This window comes from Setaria italica, chromosome I, assembly GCF_000263155.2.
Source record: "Setaria italica strain Yugu1 chromosome I, Setaria_italica_v2.0, whole genome shotgun sequence".
Lineage (NCBI taxonomy): Eukaryota > Viridiplantae > Streptophyta > Magnoliopsida > Poales > Poaceae > Setaria > Setaria italica.
The window spans coordinates 11,199,349-11,217,508 of record NC_028450.1 but is presented as its reverse complement, the minus strand read 5'-3'; the positions used below and the strand labels follow the sequence as shown (position 1 = coordinate 11,217,508).

The following is an 18,160-nucleotide window of genomic DNA, read 5'->3' as shown; positions in this document are numbered from 1 at the left end:
CATCCCTACTTGGCCGGCTTTCGTCGAGGGCGTCAACAAGAGGTTTGGACCGCCGGTACGCAGCAACCCCCTCGGCGAGCTGGCCCATCTTCGCCGCACGGGCTCTGTCGACGACTACCAGGAGCAGTTCCTTAAACTCCTGGCGCGATGCGAGGGCGTCACCGAACAGCAGCAGATCGCCATCTTCTCCGCCGACCTCCTGCAACCCATGAGCATCGATGTGGAGATGAACAAGCCTAAGATGTTGGAGGACGCCATGGCACTGGTGCGTGCCTTCGAGCGCCGCAACCAGGTGGTCGACGAGGGCGCTCGCTCCCTGATACACGCGACGCGCCCCTCCTCCCGCACTCGTTCGTTCTCCTCAGCCCCGGCCAAGCCCCCTGCTACACCGCCAGCCTCTTCTATGGCGTCTTCAACACCAAGCTCTCCTGTCAAGCCTGCGGCGCCACCAGGCGCCCGTTTCACACGCCTCTCTCCGGAGGAGATGGCGCAGCGGCGCCTCGAGGGGCTGTGTTTCAATTGTCCAGAGAAGTTTTCAAGGGAACACGCCAAGCAGTGCTCGATGAAGGGCATCTACTGGATGGAGCTGGATGACGACGCCGCCGCTTCGGACGGCTCAGGGGAAGACGAGCCGTCCATCTCCCTCAACGCTATCACAGGCATCCAGACGAGCTCCACCTTGCAGCTTGCCACCGTTGTCCAGGCCGTGGGCCTCACGGCCTTGGTGGATTCAGGGTCCACCCACTCGTTCATCGCCGCGGACACTGCCGCCCGGCTTGGGCTCACTCCAAAGGTGCGACCAGGCCTCACTGTCGGCGTCGCCAACGGCGACCGCGTTCCTTCCGCCGGTGTATGCCGAAACGTCATCATCCACATCGCCCAGGAGGAGTTCTACGTCAACCTGTTCGTCATCCCGCTCGGCGGCTACGAGCTCGTCCTGGGGTGCGACTGGCTTCGCACCTTGGGGCCTATCCTCTGGGACTTCACCCGGCTGTCCATGGCTTTCTGGCGCCAGGACCATCGCGTCAAGTGGTTCGGGGTCAATGGCCGGCCTTCCCCACGGCTAGCTGTCACTCAGTCATTGGATCTGCTTGGGCTACTATTGGAGGAGTTTGCTGATTTATTCTCGACACCGTCAGGGCTGCCTCTGCCGCGCGCCTTCGACCACCGCATTCATCTTCTCCCGGGTACTTCTCCAGTGGCGGTGCGCCCGTATCGCTATCCGCAGCTTTTGAAGGATGAGATTGAGGCCCAATGCCAGGCCATGCTCGAGCAAGGGATCATCCACCCCAGTATGTCAGCGTTCTCCTCGCCAGTGCTTTTGGTGCGCAAAGGGGACGGCACGTGGCGCTTCTGTGTTGACTACCGCGCCCTCAACCTCAAGACCGTCCGCGACAAGTTTCCAATTCCGGTGGTGGAGGAGCTCCTGGATGAGCTCAAGGGCGCTGTTTTCTTCACCAAGCTCGACCTTCGCAGCGGCTATCACCAAGTGCGGATGCACCCCGACGATGTGGTGAAGACGGCGTTCCGCACCCACCACGGCCACTTCGAGTTCCTGGTCATGCCATTTGGCCTCACCAATGCGCCATCCACATTCCAAGCATTGATGAACGAGGTTCTTCATCCGTTCCTCCGCTACTGCATTCTCGTCTTCTTCGACGACATCCTGATTTACAGCAGGTCCTGGACCGAGCACCTGCAGCATGTTCGCGCCGTGTTCTCCGTCCTCCGCGAGCACGGCCTCGTCCTCAAGCGATCCAAGTGCCTCTTTGGGGAACGTCGGGTGCATTATTTGGGACATGTCATCGCTGACGACGCTGTGGCCATGGATACTGAAAAATTGCGGCTGTCCAATCTTAGCCCCGTCCTCGGTCTGTCAAGGCGTTGCGGGGATTTCTTGGGCTCACCGGGTACTATCGCCGGTTCATCGCCAACTACGACCTCATTGCGCCCCGTTAACGACGCTTCTGAAGAGGGATGCCTTTGTGTGGAGTTCAGAGGCAACGACAACTTTTGAGGCACTCAAGGCTGCCCTCACAACAGGTCCTGTAATGCAGCTTCCAGATTTTGATAAGCCCTTTATTGTGGACTGTGACGCATCCGGATCTGGTTTTGGAGCTGTGTTGCATCAAGGCGCAGGGCCTATTGCTTTTTTCAGCAAGACAGTCGCCTCTCAGCATGCTAAACTCGCGGCCTATGAACGGGAGTTAATTGGATTGGTTCAGGCAGTAAGGCATTGGTGGCCATATCTTTGGGTCCGGGAGTTCATCATTCGCACAGATCACTGCAGCTTAAAGCATCTCCTTGACCAGCGCCTGTCCACCATACCACAACACACATGGGTCAACAAGCTATTTGGCTACAGCTTCCAGGTTGAATATAAACCCGGGAAACAGAACGCTGCCGCTAATGCGTTATCTCGCCGGGATGAACAGGAGGTAACCAGCCACGTCCATGCCATCTCTCGCCCGGAGTTTGCTCTATTCAACGAATTCAGGGAGGAGGCGTCCTCTTTGCCGGATGTGCAGGCTAAGAAGCAGGAGATTGCAGATGGGACAGCAAGAGCAGCATGGTCTGTTGTGGATGGATTTGTCATGCATCGGGGTAGAATTTTTGTTCCTGATTCTTCGGCCCTATGGCCGCAACTCCTTGCTGCCGCCCATGGCGCTGGCCATGAAGGTACCCAGAAAACACTCCATCGACTGCGCTTTTCATTCTACAGTCCGCATGCACCCAAATTAGTCCGCGATTATGTTCGGGGCTGTGCTGTTTGTCAGCGAAACAAGACAGAGCACCTTCATCCGGCGGGATTGCTGCAGCCTTTGGATGTTCCTCAGTCCGTTTGGAGCGACATTGCAATGGATTTTGTTGAGGGGTTTCCAAAAGTAGGCGGCCGGTCTGTTGTGCTCACAGTGGTCGACCGTTTCTCCAAGATGGTGCACTTCATTGCCTTGGGACATCCCTACACAGCCCTGTCTGTGGCTCAGGCTTTCTTTGATGGCATCGTGCGCCTCCATGGGCTCCCATGCTCCATCGTTAGTGACCGTGATCCAGTTTTCACTAGTGCTTTATGGAAGGAGTTGTTCAGCCTCGCCGGCATCAAATTGCGCCTCAGTTCTGCGTTCCGACCGCAAACAGATGGTCAATCTGAGGTGACTAATCGGGTTCTAGGCGTGTATCTTCGTTGCTTGGCGGGTGATCGTCCTCGCAGTTGGCTGCGCTGGTTGCCTTGGGCTGAGTACTGTTATAACACTTCGTATCAGTCCACCTTGCAATGCACGCCATTCCGGGTGGTGTTTGGCCGTGATCCGCCTTCCCTGTTGTCCTACCAGCCAGGATTGGCCCGTGTGGTGGCATTGGATAAGCAGCTTGTGCAGCGTGTGGTGGCATTGGACAAAACCAATGCCAAGCTTGCTCCTCGTTTCTACGGTTCATTTCAAGTGATTGAACGTATTGGGCAGGTGGCTTATCGTCTTCGCCTGCCACCCAGGGCTCGAATTCATGATGTTTTCCATGTAGCCTTCCTGAAGAAACACCAGGGTCCTGTCCCTGCTCAGATTGTGTCACTGCCGCCTATGGTTCATGGCCGTGCAGTTCCTGTTCCAGAGAAGGTGGTGCGCGCTAAGCCTACAGCCTCGTCTTGGGACCTTCTGGTGCAATGGGCAGGTCATGATGCTGCTGATGCCACTTGGGAGCAGCTCGACCAATTCAAGGAGAGTTACCCTGATTTCAAGCTCGAGGACGAGCTTTTCTATCAGGGGGGCGGAAGTGTTGTGGACAACTTCTTTGGTAAGAAGTTCCACCGAAGGAACAAAGGGGCAGCTAATCCAGATTCAGCAGATCAGTTAGAATTAGATAAGGATTAGACTCCTAGTTGGTTAAGAATTGTAACAGAATTAGATTGGAGATAGAGTCCTAGTTAGATTAGAGTTGAGTCCTAGTCAGTTAAGGATTGTTGGCTGAACCAATATATAAGGGCCCTAGGCGCCATAGGTTAGGATCAAGCAGGAACAGATCCTAAACTCAGAGCCTCCTAGGGAGGGCGAGTAGGTACCTGTCTGCTATTGTACTCCTTGCCCAATAAACTAGCCATATCATTGCTATGGTCAATAGTTGGAAAAGTTGTAAACAATTCCTTTCTCATTCTTTTTTAGCCCAGTAGTTTTTGAGATATCATGGCTGCAAGTTGACTGCTGGAAAAGGCAGCGTTCTCTGATAGCGATCTGTATTTCCTTGTTTTAGGCACCTTTCAGTAGACAATGGTTCCCAAAATCATATTAGTTCTGTTGTGTTTTTCACAAGTTTTATATCCATGTATGCTACAAATTTTTTCAACTAAGTATAACTTCAGATATGTTTTTTTCTAAGTTGGTGACAAGTCAGTCTTGTTCAGAGAAGGTTTAGATTGCCTTAATGGCCAAAATTAATTATGTGTGACATAGAAAGTTGTACTTATACTGCTGTAGTTTTCAAAAATATATTTGTTTGATATGGTTGCCTCTGTAAACAAAAAAGAGAAGCACTGCTGATCTTGTTTGGTGTTTGTGAGATGTGTAGTTTGTTTATCTTTGCGTGTTTGAGGGAATCCGGGCGCACAAGCATTTTACCTACTGCTCTGAGTATGTGTTCTGAGCTTATATTTTCAAAACAGGTGGTATTCTGAGCTTATATTTTTCAAAACAGGTGGTAGTGCTTCAGATCGCAGTTAGAGCGGTCGTCGATTTGATTTGAAGGCAAGTAATTATAGCGGTGGTTTGCTACTATTTTTGGCTTGTTATTTTCTTCACCTTAACTTTAAATTCAGAGCTATGGCTGATGTGAACATGGTGGATTTAAATTCAGAGCTACATGGTGGATTTATTTATGTTTAATCATGTTAAATAATTGTCCTATGTTGTTTTTCTCACATGAGAATGATGTTGGTAAAGAGCTGATAATATTTATCACAATGCATCATGTCATGTGCATTTGCGTTTATATGCATTTGAAGCAGATTGCGATCCTATGGTTGCGATAGTACCGGTACACATCGTGCGTTGCTCGAGGAAGGGTGCGATGTAAAAGAAGTCATGGCATTCCAGGATTTGGTAGCCTGGTGTAACATCTAATTTTCAAACTTTTGCAAATTAATAAAATTTGTTAGAATTCACTAGAATTTAATTGATTGTGTTTTAAGGATTTAAGGTTTTCTAAGGTTGCATTTACTTTATTAGGCATTTAAATCTTTTCTAAGATAAGTTAATAAATCATACGAGTCTTGCATTCATGCTGGTGCATTAATTTTGTTTGTTTGAATTCAAATTTGTATTTGAATTCATTTGTTTGATTCCTTTTCAAAAATAGGAAGTCTTTTCTTTTCTTCCTTTTCTTCCACACTCTTTTGGCCCGCTTTTCCTTTCATCCCAGCTCCGCAGCAGCAGCACCGTCGGAGCCAGCCCACCAGGCCAGCCCAGCTCGGCCCCGCTGCCACCTCACCTCGTTGGCCCGTCTCCTGCAGCCCAACATAGTGCCGGCCTGCTCCTTCGCCCGTCTCGCTGATGTGTGGGGCCCGGCTGTCATCCCTGACCTCGTGCCAAAGTCGGACTCGAGTTCGGCCGCCCCCGCACCTGCCTCCGATGCTTGGCCCGCATGCCAAGGCAGCCCTTCTAGCCTATAAAGCCAAAGCCACCGCACCCATATGCCCCCACCAAACCCTAGCACCCTCGCCTCGCACCCAACGCCGCCGCCGCCCGAGCTCGAACCCTAGCGCACACCCACCATCATTGATCTCTCCCGCCGCTACCTTGCCATCGACAAGATCGTCACCCAAAGGTTCGCATCATGGTAAGGGACTCGCCGGTGACCCTCTTGCGAGTTCACGCGCCCTCTAACTCCCGTGCTAGCTTGTCGGAGTTGTGCTGACCGCCGCCAAGCCGCGCCTCGTCTTCACCGCACAATCGAGGCCCTCAACACCCTAGATGCGTCCGCAAGCCTTCCAGCTGCATCCAGGGCCACATTGTGTTGCAATCCGAGCTTTCTAGCTTGAGATCGAGTTCACTCCGGCGAGATCGCTGCCCGTCGCCCCCGCGCGCCGCTGTCTCCGCCGCCCGCCTTCTTCCAGCCTGCCGCAGCCGTCCGATCCGAGCCGAGCGGTTCAGATCTAATCTGACCAAAGTCAGGTACCGGTCAACCCAGGTCAATCCCTGTCAGCCGTGCTGCTTTTGGTAAAAGGCCCCTGCTTTTCTATCTTTTTGCACTTGAGATCCATCTAGTTCAAAAGTAATTAGATCTAAGTCCTTTTTCTTCTATTTAGGCGCTCGCACTCTTTTATAAAATCCCGCCCGCCATCCTAGATCTGTTCTTTTATGCATTAGACATTCTATTTATATGTTTAATTAGGTTTTAGCCCTCGGTTTCTTTGAGTTTAGCCCCTGGAAGCTTAGTTTTCTCGCAGTTAAGCTCCCGAACCTTGTTTAGCTCATATCTTTAGCGTTTTAAATCTATTTTAAGCGATTCTTGCGCCAACAAGTTCATGTTGACGCATATATTAGTTTTATGATCTTGTTCTGCTCCGTTGCTACTGTTTGATGTATTATTTTCTTATTTTAGTCCTTTTTGCTTGTATGTACTTGTTTGATGCGCATAGAACGATCGCGGTTCAAGGGATTCGAAGAGCAAGGTTTTGAAGATTTTGAGCAGCAAGAGCAAGTTCAGCAAGGCAAGTCATGCTCTTGATCACAATTTGATCCTATGCAACCTTACTTTTATGTTCAATACACATATGCTATGCACTTTAAATATATAAACATGACGGGTCCTATTTAAGGTGTGCCTAGTTTTATCCCTACACCTTGATCAACCTGGATTTACTTTACTGTTGGGTAATTCTTGCTTAGTTGCTCTAACTGGGTATGGTGGTATTAATGAACCAATGATTAAACTTATTTTACTTATGCTATACCTTCCATTAATACAAGATCACCATGCTTAATTGGAACATGGAGCGACCACTCAGGAAAATAGTATAACCATAAGAACAACATGGCTCTGGTCTTTGACTAATTAATTTGAGACTCTAGTTTGAAATAGTCTTACCAAAAGGGTCAAAAGGGTAAAAGGGGCGGCGGCAAATGGGGTATAACCCAGCCCTCAGACTGATATGCTCTATGGTAGCTTTGTAGTCTTGAGAGAGGTTTATGCTCTGCTACTAATCCGGAAACCTTAGCGGGCTACTTCTTATTAGGGAATCTTTCTAAAGGCCTCGTAGCATCCCTATGCAATCACACCTAGTATTGTGCTTAGCCCACATAGCATGGTTAGGTCTAAAGTTCTTTTGAACTTTTACGCGACTTGTGGTGAAAGGGTACAATCTCTGTGGAGTGTAAAACTGTTATAATAGCCGTGCTCACTGTCAAGAGCGGCCTAGATCCTCACTTGATTAATTTATCAAAAGTTGAATTAAATTGATGTTATTTATTGCTGTGATCTTTATTTATGTTCATGCTTAATATGGGTGGTATAAATTTATAGTAATTGCTAATAAAATTTGGCCAACCAATTAAAATGCTGAAATATTATTAAACCATAGCCTATTCTTGCATAGCCTTACACTACACATTCCCACGCTTGTTGAGTACCAACCATAAGTGTACTCACCCTTGCTAAAACCACTATTCAGAGTCAACTTTGAGAAGGTTCCTGAAAACTTTGAAGAGTTCTAGGTGTACGTGTGCCACCAGTCAACTATTTGTGGAGTCGTCATCGTTGTTGGAGTTCCGCTGCTAGAATAAAGACTCGATTAAAGATTTTCGATCATGTAATAAATTTAATACTCTCTCTTTACGTTTTGGCACTGTCTATGGTATTTACTGAAGTCGTTTCATGTGTGAAACTTGATCCTGACACACATATAATACATATAATTTATTCATCTAGTTTTGCCTTTAAAATCGAATGTGACACCTGGGGTGTTACACGTGAGACCAGAGAACCCGGCCAATCGGATGTGACACCTAGGGTGTTACACGTGGAGACCAGAGAACCCGGCCGGTCAGCCAGCAAAATTTTGTTCAAGCAGAAGGCTTCTTAAGATTAGAAATTCCTATTCCATTCGTCCTTAAGATTAGAAATTCCTATTCCATTCGTCCTAAATCATAGGTTATTTCAGCTTTTGTATATTCATACCTTTTACTCCATCCGTTCCAAATTATAGGTCGTTTTGACTTTTCTAGGTTCATAAATATTATTATGCACCTAGACATACACTATATCTAGATGAATAATAATATTTATGAATTAAAAAAGCTAAAATGACCTACCATTTGAAACGGAGGGAGTATCTAATATATATTTAGATGCATAGCAAAATTTATAAATTTATAAATACCAAAACGACTGATAACTTGGGATGGATGGATTACATAACAATCTTGTTCTTGCGAACAAACTTTTGCATCATGTCTATTACAAAAAGCAGGAGTAAAAATAAAATTGAAGGCATTTTGAAACTTATACGTATGTCAACGGAATCTGTTTTAACTTTTAATAGCACATATGACATATGTTTACCTTTGTAAATCTACAAAGAAAAGTCCAAGCTGAAGTGTAAAATTGCCAACATATGGTTCGCCCGCACCATGTGTCACTCATGTTGCTGTGTTCTATTAGAAGAATTTACAGACCAAAATTACAAATCGGCTGACAAACGACAGAAGGCTCCAAATCGAACCTAAGAATTATTGCCGTTCTTCTCGACCTTTTTATTTTAGAAATAGAAAGAAAGTGTCCTATGCACAAATTGGGTAATTATAAAAGAATGAAAGTTCATGTGCATTAATTCCCGACACATTATCCAAAAACCTTCTTACTAGTAACTAATTATATGGAATATACAACCATGTTATTGAAGACAGCCCGCCAAGGCAGCAACATGACGAAGAAAGTTGTGCTTTGAAAAAAAAAACCTGATTCGCACAGTACAACTCCCAAGATCACCTCAACAGACAACAAAGGTAAGTATAAAAAAAAACAGACAACAAAGGTAAGTATAAAAAAAAAACCCAGACAACAAAGGCAAGTCCCAAGCTGAACTCAGGCAAAATATCCATAGAGCAAACAGTATCTTGCTGATGACGGAACACCTATTAGTATTAGGAGCCTTTTGGCATATCACAAATTTTGAAAGATTGTTGTGAGCTGACATATGATCACAAAAGGAATCTTTGGTATCAACAACTTGTAAATTTTGATCGAACTTAGCTAGATCTAGTCACATGTATACTTTTTTTCAGATGATATAAGAATGCTCCGTGAAAATCTAAAGGCGCTCAACTAGAACAAATCCATCTTTGGACAATTGTACAACTACTGAGATTACCAATCTTGGATCCATTCTGGAGCAGTAAGATCATCTGGGTCTTCAATTGGCACAGAAGGAGACGCTGTTAAGTCCTCGTTAAGAGTTTCTATACAGCTGTCCATCCGCTCAGTGATTTCATCAGGTACTGTGTAAGTCCCAGATGCTATTTGTTCCCAGTCAATGCCATCAAACCAGGGATGTTTCTTCACAGCTCCGGCACCACTGGTTCCGAGGCGCACATTTTCATCTACCACAAGTAGCTGTCAAGATGACATAGAAGAAATTTAGTGCTGTTGTATGAAATCTGAATATGTTGAAAATAAATGGACCGTTGAATTACAATTGTCAGGATTGGATATAACCTTGGTTATAAGGTCAATAACTTCCGCACTGAATATCAATGGCATAACAAGGTGGCCTTTGGCAATTTTTGAAACAGGTTCCAGTTCGCTCTCCCTCCAGGAACCGAATGGCATGTCAGACTGCAGCATGAAATAGATCAAGACTCCAAGGGCCCACCTGATCATACAAAATCAAATTACCCTGTCAAAATTTCTACTCAAGTATTCTGTCTCAAAAGCACACTCAAGTATTGTGCTGTCAGCACAAATTTCTTTATTTATTCTTTTTTGAGGTGTTTATCTCTCCATTTATTTTGTTGAGATGAAGGTATCTACTGCAGTTTGCATGTTTCACTCTGTTCTGACACTATCAGGTAGAGGAATATGTTGCACATGTATGGTCTCAAAAAAAAGTTGCACATGTACCTGACAAAAAAATTTGCCATGTGTGCTTAGAAGATAGAACTACCACAATCTTTGAATGAAAGGTCACTTAAGAAAATAACATTTCAATATTTGCATATTCAGCTGAAAAAATTGACCATGAGTTGCATAAACAGTATTATTCCATAGTTTAGAATACATGCGTGATACATTGATATGGAATGCTTATACAAGAAAGGGGTCAATAACCACTTACCAGTCAGCAGGAAATCCATGGCCCCTACCAAGAACTATCTCTGGTGCTAGAGAGTCAGCAATCCCACATGTTGTGTATGTCCTTTCACCTTCTATTTTCTTTGCAAACCTAAAATCAACCAGTTGCAGATGACCTGATCTGTCAAGCATAAGAATGTCTGCCGAAACACCTCTATAAATAATGGACTTCTGAAAATGCATAAATACATATCAGCATTGTATGTCAAGAGAGGCATCATAACACATATTCAGGATTAAATCTCAAACCAAATACATAATGTATAATATGTCAATTGCTCAGTAAAGAAGCAAATCACTAATCACCTGATGAAGTTCTTCTAGAGCAACAACAACTGAGGCTGCAAAGAATTTTGCAGATGATTCATTTAGTGGTGTGTGAAGTATTGAAGCCAGTGAGCAACAAAGGCAGCAATTCAGCAATATCCCAAGGTATGACTGATCAGCACAAGTACATAGGACTTCTGGCACACAAGTTGATTGGCTCAAGCTTTTCATAAGTTCCTTTTCCTCAAAGACTTGTACTTCCTTATGGAGATCCTGTACTCTCTTGATGTAAAACCTCTTTAAACTTCTGATCTTGTCTGGCCCATGATACAAGCAGGGAAAAAAAATTAAAACATGATTAACCAAAATATAGGAGGGTCTATCAAGGAAATTAATTGTCCCCATAATATAGATCAATATAATTAGACAGAATTGATTATCATACCAGAGCCCCTGATTCGGACGAGACCAATCTCACTGCACTCAGCAGCATATATGCACATTTTCCATTCCTGAGAAACATATACACAACTGAGTATCAGTAAAAAAAATACCAATGAGATCTCCTAAAGCATGCTAGAGAAGAAGAAAGGAGTACTAACCCCCTACCAAATCAGATAGCTGCACTCTCCTAAAGGGGAAGTCATCATCTGCAACATTCTCCTTAGTGACCAGAGATTCTTTAATCCTGCGCAGAGGCCATACAACAGGATAAGTTTGACAATTGACAAAATTTCTTGCCTTATCTCCATAAAATATATTTCAGAGACATTACCTGGAATCAGCTTGTGAAAGTTTAGGCAAAGGCCCAACAATTGTATCAAATTTCTCCTTTGCAATAGTAGAACAAGTCACATCACCAACTGCAATAGCAGTGAACGTAATGGTTTCACCAATGAGAGTCCATTCACCGAAGTGTCCTCCCTCACCTATCTCAACCACATAATTACCATTTTCTTGACTGCTTTGTGCCTGCTTTGTATGAGCACTAATGAGATCCCAAGCATCTGAGTTCATCTGATCAGCAGCCAATACAAGTCTCACACGACCCCTTTGAATGACATATAATGCAGAGACATCATCATTCTGAAAATAGTTTACAAGAGTAAAAACTAAGTTACTACCAGGTTGATTTTTTTAGAAAAAGGAAATGTTTTCGGCCTCTGCGACCGCACACAGCCATACTACCAGGTTGATAACCAGTAAAGAAGGGCAAATGCTCGAAAAGAGATCATAAGCAACTGTTTATTCACTCCAGTTACCTTGTCTACTATTGTTTGACCATCTGCAAAAGATACTTCAACAAGTGACTCAGCAAGTTGACTTAGTTGAAGCACTGTAAATCTTGTAAACAGCTCTACTGATCGGAGCAACTTCAATGATGCAATGTTTGAAAATTCTGACATCAGAATTCCCCGGAAATCCTCCCTCTTTAGAGCCCATAATGTTCCACTGGTCACAGCACGAACAGAAGCTTGAAGTGGCTTATTGTGCCTGTTTATGACAAAAATAAATGATGACTAGATGAATCAAACAGAGAGTACAGCCTGTTAAGCCACTTGAATTTAATCAATTTATTCCATTACATTAAGTCTTGGCATGGTAGGTTTCAGAATTCAGATTCAAGAATCCAAACAAAATAGTAATATGTTGTCTTTACTAATTCTCAGGAGTTAGCTGTTGGTCGATGAGTATTATATTCAAATAAGAGCCTTTACGAGGGTAGTTCGAAATTAAGGTTCCAAACTCCAGAGGGACACAGACAAAGTTATTCCCCAAATGGGATTCATCCCCTCATGTAAGAGTATAAGAGGAAAAAGAAAATGCATGACCGATCAATACAGGGATGCGGATAGCTACTTACTAATATTCATACCATGTACCATGTATTTTTTTTTAAAGATGAATGGTAGTGGTATAATAACCTACAGTTTATAGGTATATCCACTGCTATTCGTTATTCAAAACTTTTCCAATGATGATACTGATATAATGAACTGTACATATGGACTCACATCAGTGCTAGCTCCCCAAAGGAAGATAGCTTGTCTGCTGTATACCGATGCAGAACCTTGGTTGTTTCCTTTCCTTCTTCTTCCTGTTCCATGTAAATCAGCTTAGTCTCCGAAAATTGCGTGACATAAAAACTCGATGTCCCCCTGATTGTCTTATCTTAAGAAGATTGTGCCGCGACTCGAACCCGGGCTGGGTCAGCGAACCGCTTCTTTGGCGTGTTCTGCTGTCCAGTTGCACCGTGAGAGTGTTGGCAAATTGCGTGACAAAGATCAGGCAAAGAGGAATTTTATCAACTGACTTTATTGAAAGTTGAACCACATGGTCAGAATAAGTTCAGAATGTACTCAGCCTAAGGGACATGTATTTAAAAAGTTAGGCAGTGACCAAAGTTCTGGCATTCCCTTGAGTATCAATTTGTACAACAACTATCAGACAAGCAGCTTTATATATTACAACATCACTTTTTGCATCAGAGCATATATGAGAAACTACATGCATTTTGACCAAAAAAGCGCTGTTCTTTGAGATGACAAATAATGTGTTTCTTATCTTTGATAAAATCCTTCTGAACAAAAACTTTTACTAGCACAAAACTCACAATCTGACATCAAATTTACACATGTCATATATAATTAGAAATTTATACCTGAATGGCCAGAACTTCATACTCACCACTACCAACTACATAGAAGCAGTCACCATCGCCACCCTGCATCACACAATATCCTTATTCAGACTTATAAGCAACCTAAAAATGCAACCATACTTGAGATAACAAATATAGAAAGGTAATAACCTGCTGCACTACTATATCCCCAGGTTTCACCTCAACCCGTTGCATACAATCAAGTAGAACATGACATTGCGAGTCAGTAATCTTTCTGAAGAGGAAATGATCATGTAGTACCCGCTCAATATGCGCCTTCATATCATGGTATTTGAGGTTTGTCAGCAATAGGACAGCATGTAACTTATCAAATAACGAGAAAGTTTGTAGTGATCAAATCGTTAGACCTTACTTGTTCTTCCCATGTCTTTCGATGAGATGGAGATGATGGGACCCATAATTGGCCATTTTCTAGAGAACTTTCAAGAGCCCTCAATCTTGCGCGTGATAAATCATGTCTGGAACGCTGATTGTTTGTGTTGGAACTTACTATTAGTGGTGATTCGGAGCATGCCAGTCCTACTACTTGTGGTGAAGGCTGTAAAGACACTTTTGTAACAGTCTGGGTAGATTCCACCTAGTAGAACAGTGAAATTAAAAAATGGGAGGCTTCTTCAGGGAGTTTGATGAAACACGGTACAGAAATAACACGAAGAAACCACAAAGATAGTTTCATACATCAGTTAACCCATTAATATGCACAACTATGATTGTAATATCATCTGTGCGAGTTTCATACTGTAGCCAAAGACGATAGGACTCAGCAACAATTTCTGCACATGCATCTCGAGGATCCTTGTATTTAGAAATCTGCAAATTCAACACCATAGTGTTGAAAGTTTAGTCCATATATAGTTTAACTTCATTAGAAAATGAGCTATTTTACGGTACACAATACTACTACTTGTGGTATATAGTATATATAAGATCTAACTGTTCGTTATTATGGATAATTTAGTAACTATTAAATTATAAAAAGTGATATTTCAAATGGAATTGTCTTTTAAACTTTATTCTAGTGTAAAAAATAAAATTATATAGATGCCATTTGGGTTTTTTTACCATAATACCCTTATACTACCTATACTACTCATGTTTACTACCCATACCATATGTAAAGGTTTCAGTAGTATACAATTAATCTTGACTATTGGATATTTTCATACTAGTCCTTTTCGAACATTAGTATAGACTAGTATTGTGTAACGTAAAAGAGCTCTAGAAAATTTGGTTTTCATTAGAGGAAAGAATTTAAACATTTAATTCAAATAACACTTTATTGTAATTCCTAAAATGAGGGGTTTGACCAAGTACATAGAAAACAAAACAGACATTAGGGGACAATGAAAAGTATAATGAATTTCCCTCACAGGTGGACACCAACATAATTCCTATATGGTGAGTGATGACTGCATGCTAGTAGCAACTTCGCTAATTGCGTAGGAAGTATTTCATATCTAGTACATCCACACAAGTGCAGGGATCAATTTCAGATTTAAAGTGCTCCAAATGGTCTGAATTGTGAATGATACAAACAGTAAAGATTATGCACATAGTAGATGTAACTTACCATGTCGACAACTGTTTGACTGGAAAGGAACTCAAATACTCCATCACTAGCAAGAACAAAAAATGGATTTTTGGAATTGAGATCCAGAACAAAAATCTCGGGATCTGCAATGACACCAATGGACTCAGCAACAGAATCTCCAATGCTACGTGTAAAAGCAGTTCCTGGGTACATGCCATTTTGCACCCATAGCCTTGGAGGATCACCATCATCACTTTCTTCAGTACCCCAACACTGCACATCTGGGTTCTTTAGCCCCTCTATTTGATCCAAGGTCAGAACTCTAGCACCACATTCCTTGACCCTTTCAAGCTCATCAAACCGGTAAGGAGTTTGATCTATGGAGAGATCAACAGCAACAATATTGTCCCCTCGTTTTTCAGCAATAACAGCACGTGAATCGCCAGTATTTGCAACGTATATAGTTTTACCCCTGACCAATATAGTGATTGCTGTAGTACCACTCATGGAGTCATCCAAGTTGTCATCATGAAGCTGCGAGTTTGTTGCCACAAAAGCAGAATGAAGAGCTAGCACAGCATCTGTACGGAAGCGATTATCTCTGAGCAGGTTCTCACATAATCTTCGCTTCACAAACTGTGAGCACTGGGCTCCATACTCTCCATGACCATCAAACACACCAAAGAAGTGGTCATCAGGACTTGCTCCAAATGGGGTATGTATGCAGTAGCTATCTTGGTTTGGCTTGTCCAGTGATTCTGGATAGTAACCTCTTTGAGACAAGAAGGAGTATCTCAGGTCATAGTTACCCAAAGGGACCTGAACTTTGCGCGAACCATCAGGAGGAAGAAACTGTGATGAGACCCTTGATAGTCGACTGATGCCAACAGTTGATTCCCTTGTGTTCATTTGGTTCAACGAGTCGTCGTCTTCCCCGAGATCATCAGAAGAGTCATCTGAACCACCGATTCCCTTTCCCCTCCCCCGGCTTAACTTTCCCCTTGATTCTCTTGGGGAGTCAGGTGTCTGCCCAAGGCACCCACTTGAGCACAAAGAGCACTTCAGTTGTGAACAACACTTGGAAGCTGAACAGCCCATGAATCAGAGGTAAAAGCAGCTTTGGTCAGACCAGAATAGCACGAACAACATGAGCAACAGAAAAAAAAAATCCTCCACTGTATCAATGAATTGTCTGAGCGCATGGACCAACTCAGAATTTACAGAATCTGAGAAACTTAAACAGCCATTGACCACTCTTTAAACGGCACTTATTTTACATGTCAGAAGGCTCTCCCTTTGATAGTTTATTAACAATCAAAATGGTGTGAGTTGAGAGGAATCCGTCCAATGCTCACCTGAAATAAAACAAAATGCCTAGCAAGTCATCAATAGCCGGACAAAGTGCTTCAGAAACAAAATTAGCAAACTAACTGCTTTCCGAGAGAATTTATGCAAACCAGTTGTTGAAACAAAAAGTAAACAGCATATGTGACGTAGGAAGCTTCTGTTGTGCAGCATACGTAAATGCAATCTAATAAGTCTAATTCTCGTAGCTCTGAACTTTATGAACTCCAAGAAATGCTCTGTAAGTGATGAACATGGATGCTACACAAAAGCAAAAGGGTGATCAATGTTGCACCCACAACAGTAAAAAAAAAAAGAACATTTTGCATCCAGTTCTACCAAGATTTCTACAAAAGGAAAAGGACACTGTAGGAACTAGCAGAGTCCCCTGACCAAAAAGAGTCCCCGAACATCCACAGTTCACTTTTGCATGATATCTTTGCACAGCTACATACAGGCAAGAAGAGTAGAACTATCACTACCAAAAGAAGAAGAGTAGAACTATCACTACCAAAAGAGGACGAACAAGAAGTAAATGCCCAACTCCAAGAGCCCGAAAAAATGTGGAAGAGCCCGACATGGAACATTCGACAAGACTACTGACAAGTCTGTACTTGGTGTTCAAGAACCGCATAAAGACGAACAAGAAAAAAAGAAAAGAGTGTCAGGCATGTGGAGACTCACTGCAGCAGAGATCGGCAAAGGAGGAGGGGAGCACCGGCAGCCGCATATCCGGCTGCGTCGGCGGCAGCCTTTTGTGAGGAGAAGAACGGATAGGGAGAGAGAAAGAGAGGGAGGAGAGGAGAGGAGAGGGGAATTTGTGAGGTGGGTAGAGGAAGCAAGCAAGGCACAGCGGCCAAGCAGGGGGGAGAAAGAGAAAGGGAGAGGAGAGGTGGTGGTGGCAGTAGAGTAGCCGCTAGCTAGGCAGTGGAGGGAGGGAGGCAGGCTACAGGGTGGAAGGAATCGGTGATGGGCATTAATGCAGCGGAAAGGGAGAGCCGGAGAGGAGAAGCGACGCAAGCGTGGTGATGCCAACCCCACTACACCAGCCTCGTGGGTGCGGCTCTTTCTCGTTGTGAGGTCCTAGCCAAAAATGGTTCAAGTTCCAAGCAACTAATTTGACAAGGATTTGTGAGAAATGCAATGAGATTTGATCGAATTCGTCTGGCTTGTCTAAAAATAATTTTATTCTTTTGCCCATAAATAAGCCATTTAGATTACAATATGACTTTTTTTTTTATCGAAGTCAGCAGGGAATCTCCTACATATTTTTTTAATAACTTTTTTATTCACATTATGACTTATTATGACATCAAGAAGATAAAGAGGTTGGGAAAAAACACGTGACCACTGGCCTTGTATTTTTAGCTTCTCTTCACACTTACAATGCCGTGAGTATTTACGGAATATACAAAATGTTCCAATTCATATATGACGATATGACATTGGGTTCGGGTATGTTATAATTGAGCCTAACTTTTTGGTACAAAAGGCCCAAAATGAAAACCATAGTTCTCTTGAAACTACACTACAACCGATTCAGTTCGAAAATCTTAATCTACATATGTCATTACTTTTACTGTTAGCATACAACATTTAACCGAAGAAAATGCATACAAAAAAAGAGAAAAGGTTGGAGGTTAACTTAGCGATTGAAACACATAATCTCATCCAAATCCTACTGTTAGTGCTTGTTATTGAATTAAAGGATCGTGTTTTCGTTGATTTGTTTGAAGGAGTCAATAATTGAAAAGCAGCACCAATCTACTCTTTGGTAAGGACGGGTAAAGACACGACACTCTCACACACCCATCAGCCCATCACCATCACTTTCATCAGCTTAAAGAGTGTTAAGCTGGATAGTTGAAGCTATACTTTTATTCCCAACAAAAAGCCACACAATTTAACACAAACTAAAACAAAAAAGCCCCTATATAATTCAGTTTAATCATACCCTTACATTCTAGGCCTTTGATCGATTTATCCTCCAACATTAAAAA

At 43.3% G+C, this 18,160-nt stretch overlaps 1 protein-coding gene across 2 annotated transcripts; it reads right to left on the bottom strand.

The window, feature by feature from the left end:
- Positions 1-9,064: 9,064 nt before the first annotated feature.
- Positions 9,065-17,099, bottom strand: LOC101774222 (protein phosphatase 2C and cyclic nucleotide-binding/kinase domain-containing protein). 2 transcript variants are annotated; one of them, XM_004952187.4, is made up of 15 exons: positions 16,845-17,099; positions 14,856-16,171; positions 13,964-14,095; positions 13,638-13,862; positions 13,415-13,540; positions 13,265-13,327; positions 12,618-12,700; positions 11,865-12,096; positions 11,378-11,688; positions 11,212-11,290; positions 11,048-11,114; positions 10,642-10,919; positions 10,319-10,506; positions 9,700-9,856; positions 9,065-9,597 (listed from the first exon to the last, which is right to left on the bottom strand). In XM_004952187.4, the coding sequence occupies exons 2-15, from the start codon at positions 15,912-15,914 to the stop codon at positions 9,352-9,354; spliced, it is 3,246 nt and encodes a 1,081-aa protein (XP_004952244.1). In that variant the 5' UTR covers positions 15,915-16,171; positions 16,845-17,099; the 3' UTR covers positions 9,065-9,351. The 2 variants fall into 2 exon arrangements, with proteins under 2 accessions (XP_004952244.1, XP_022679402.1); XM_022823667.1 differs by lacking the exon at positions 16,845-17,099 and adding an exon at positions 16,672-16,785 and having other exon boundaries at positions 14,856-15,901.
- Between the last annotated feature and the right edge of the window lie 1,061 nt (positions 17,100-18,160).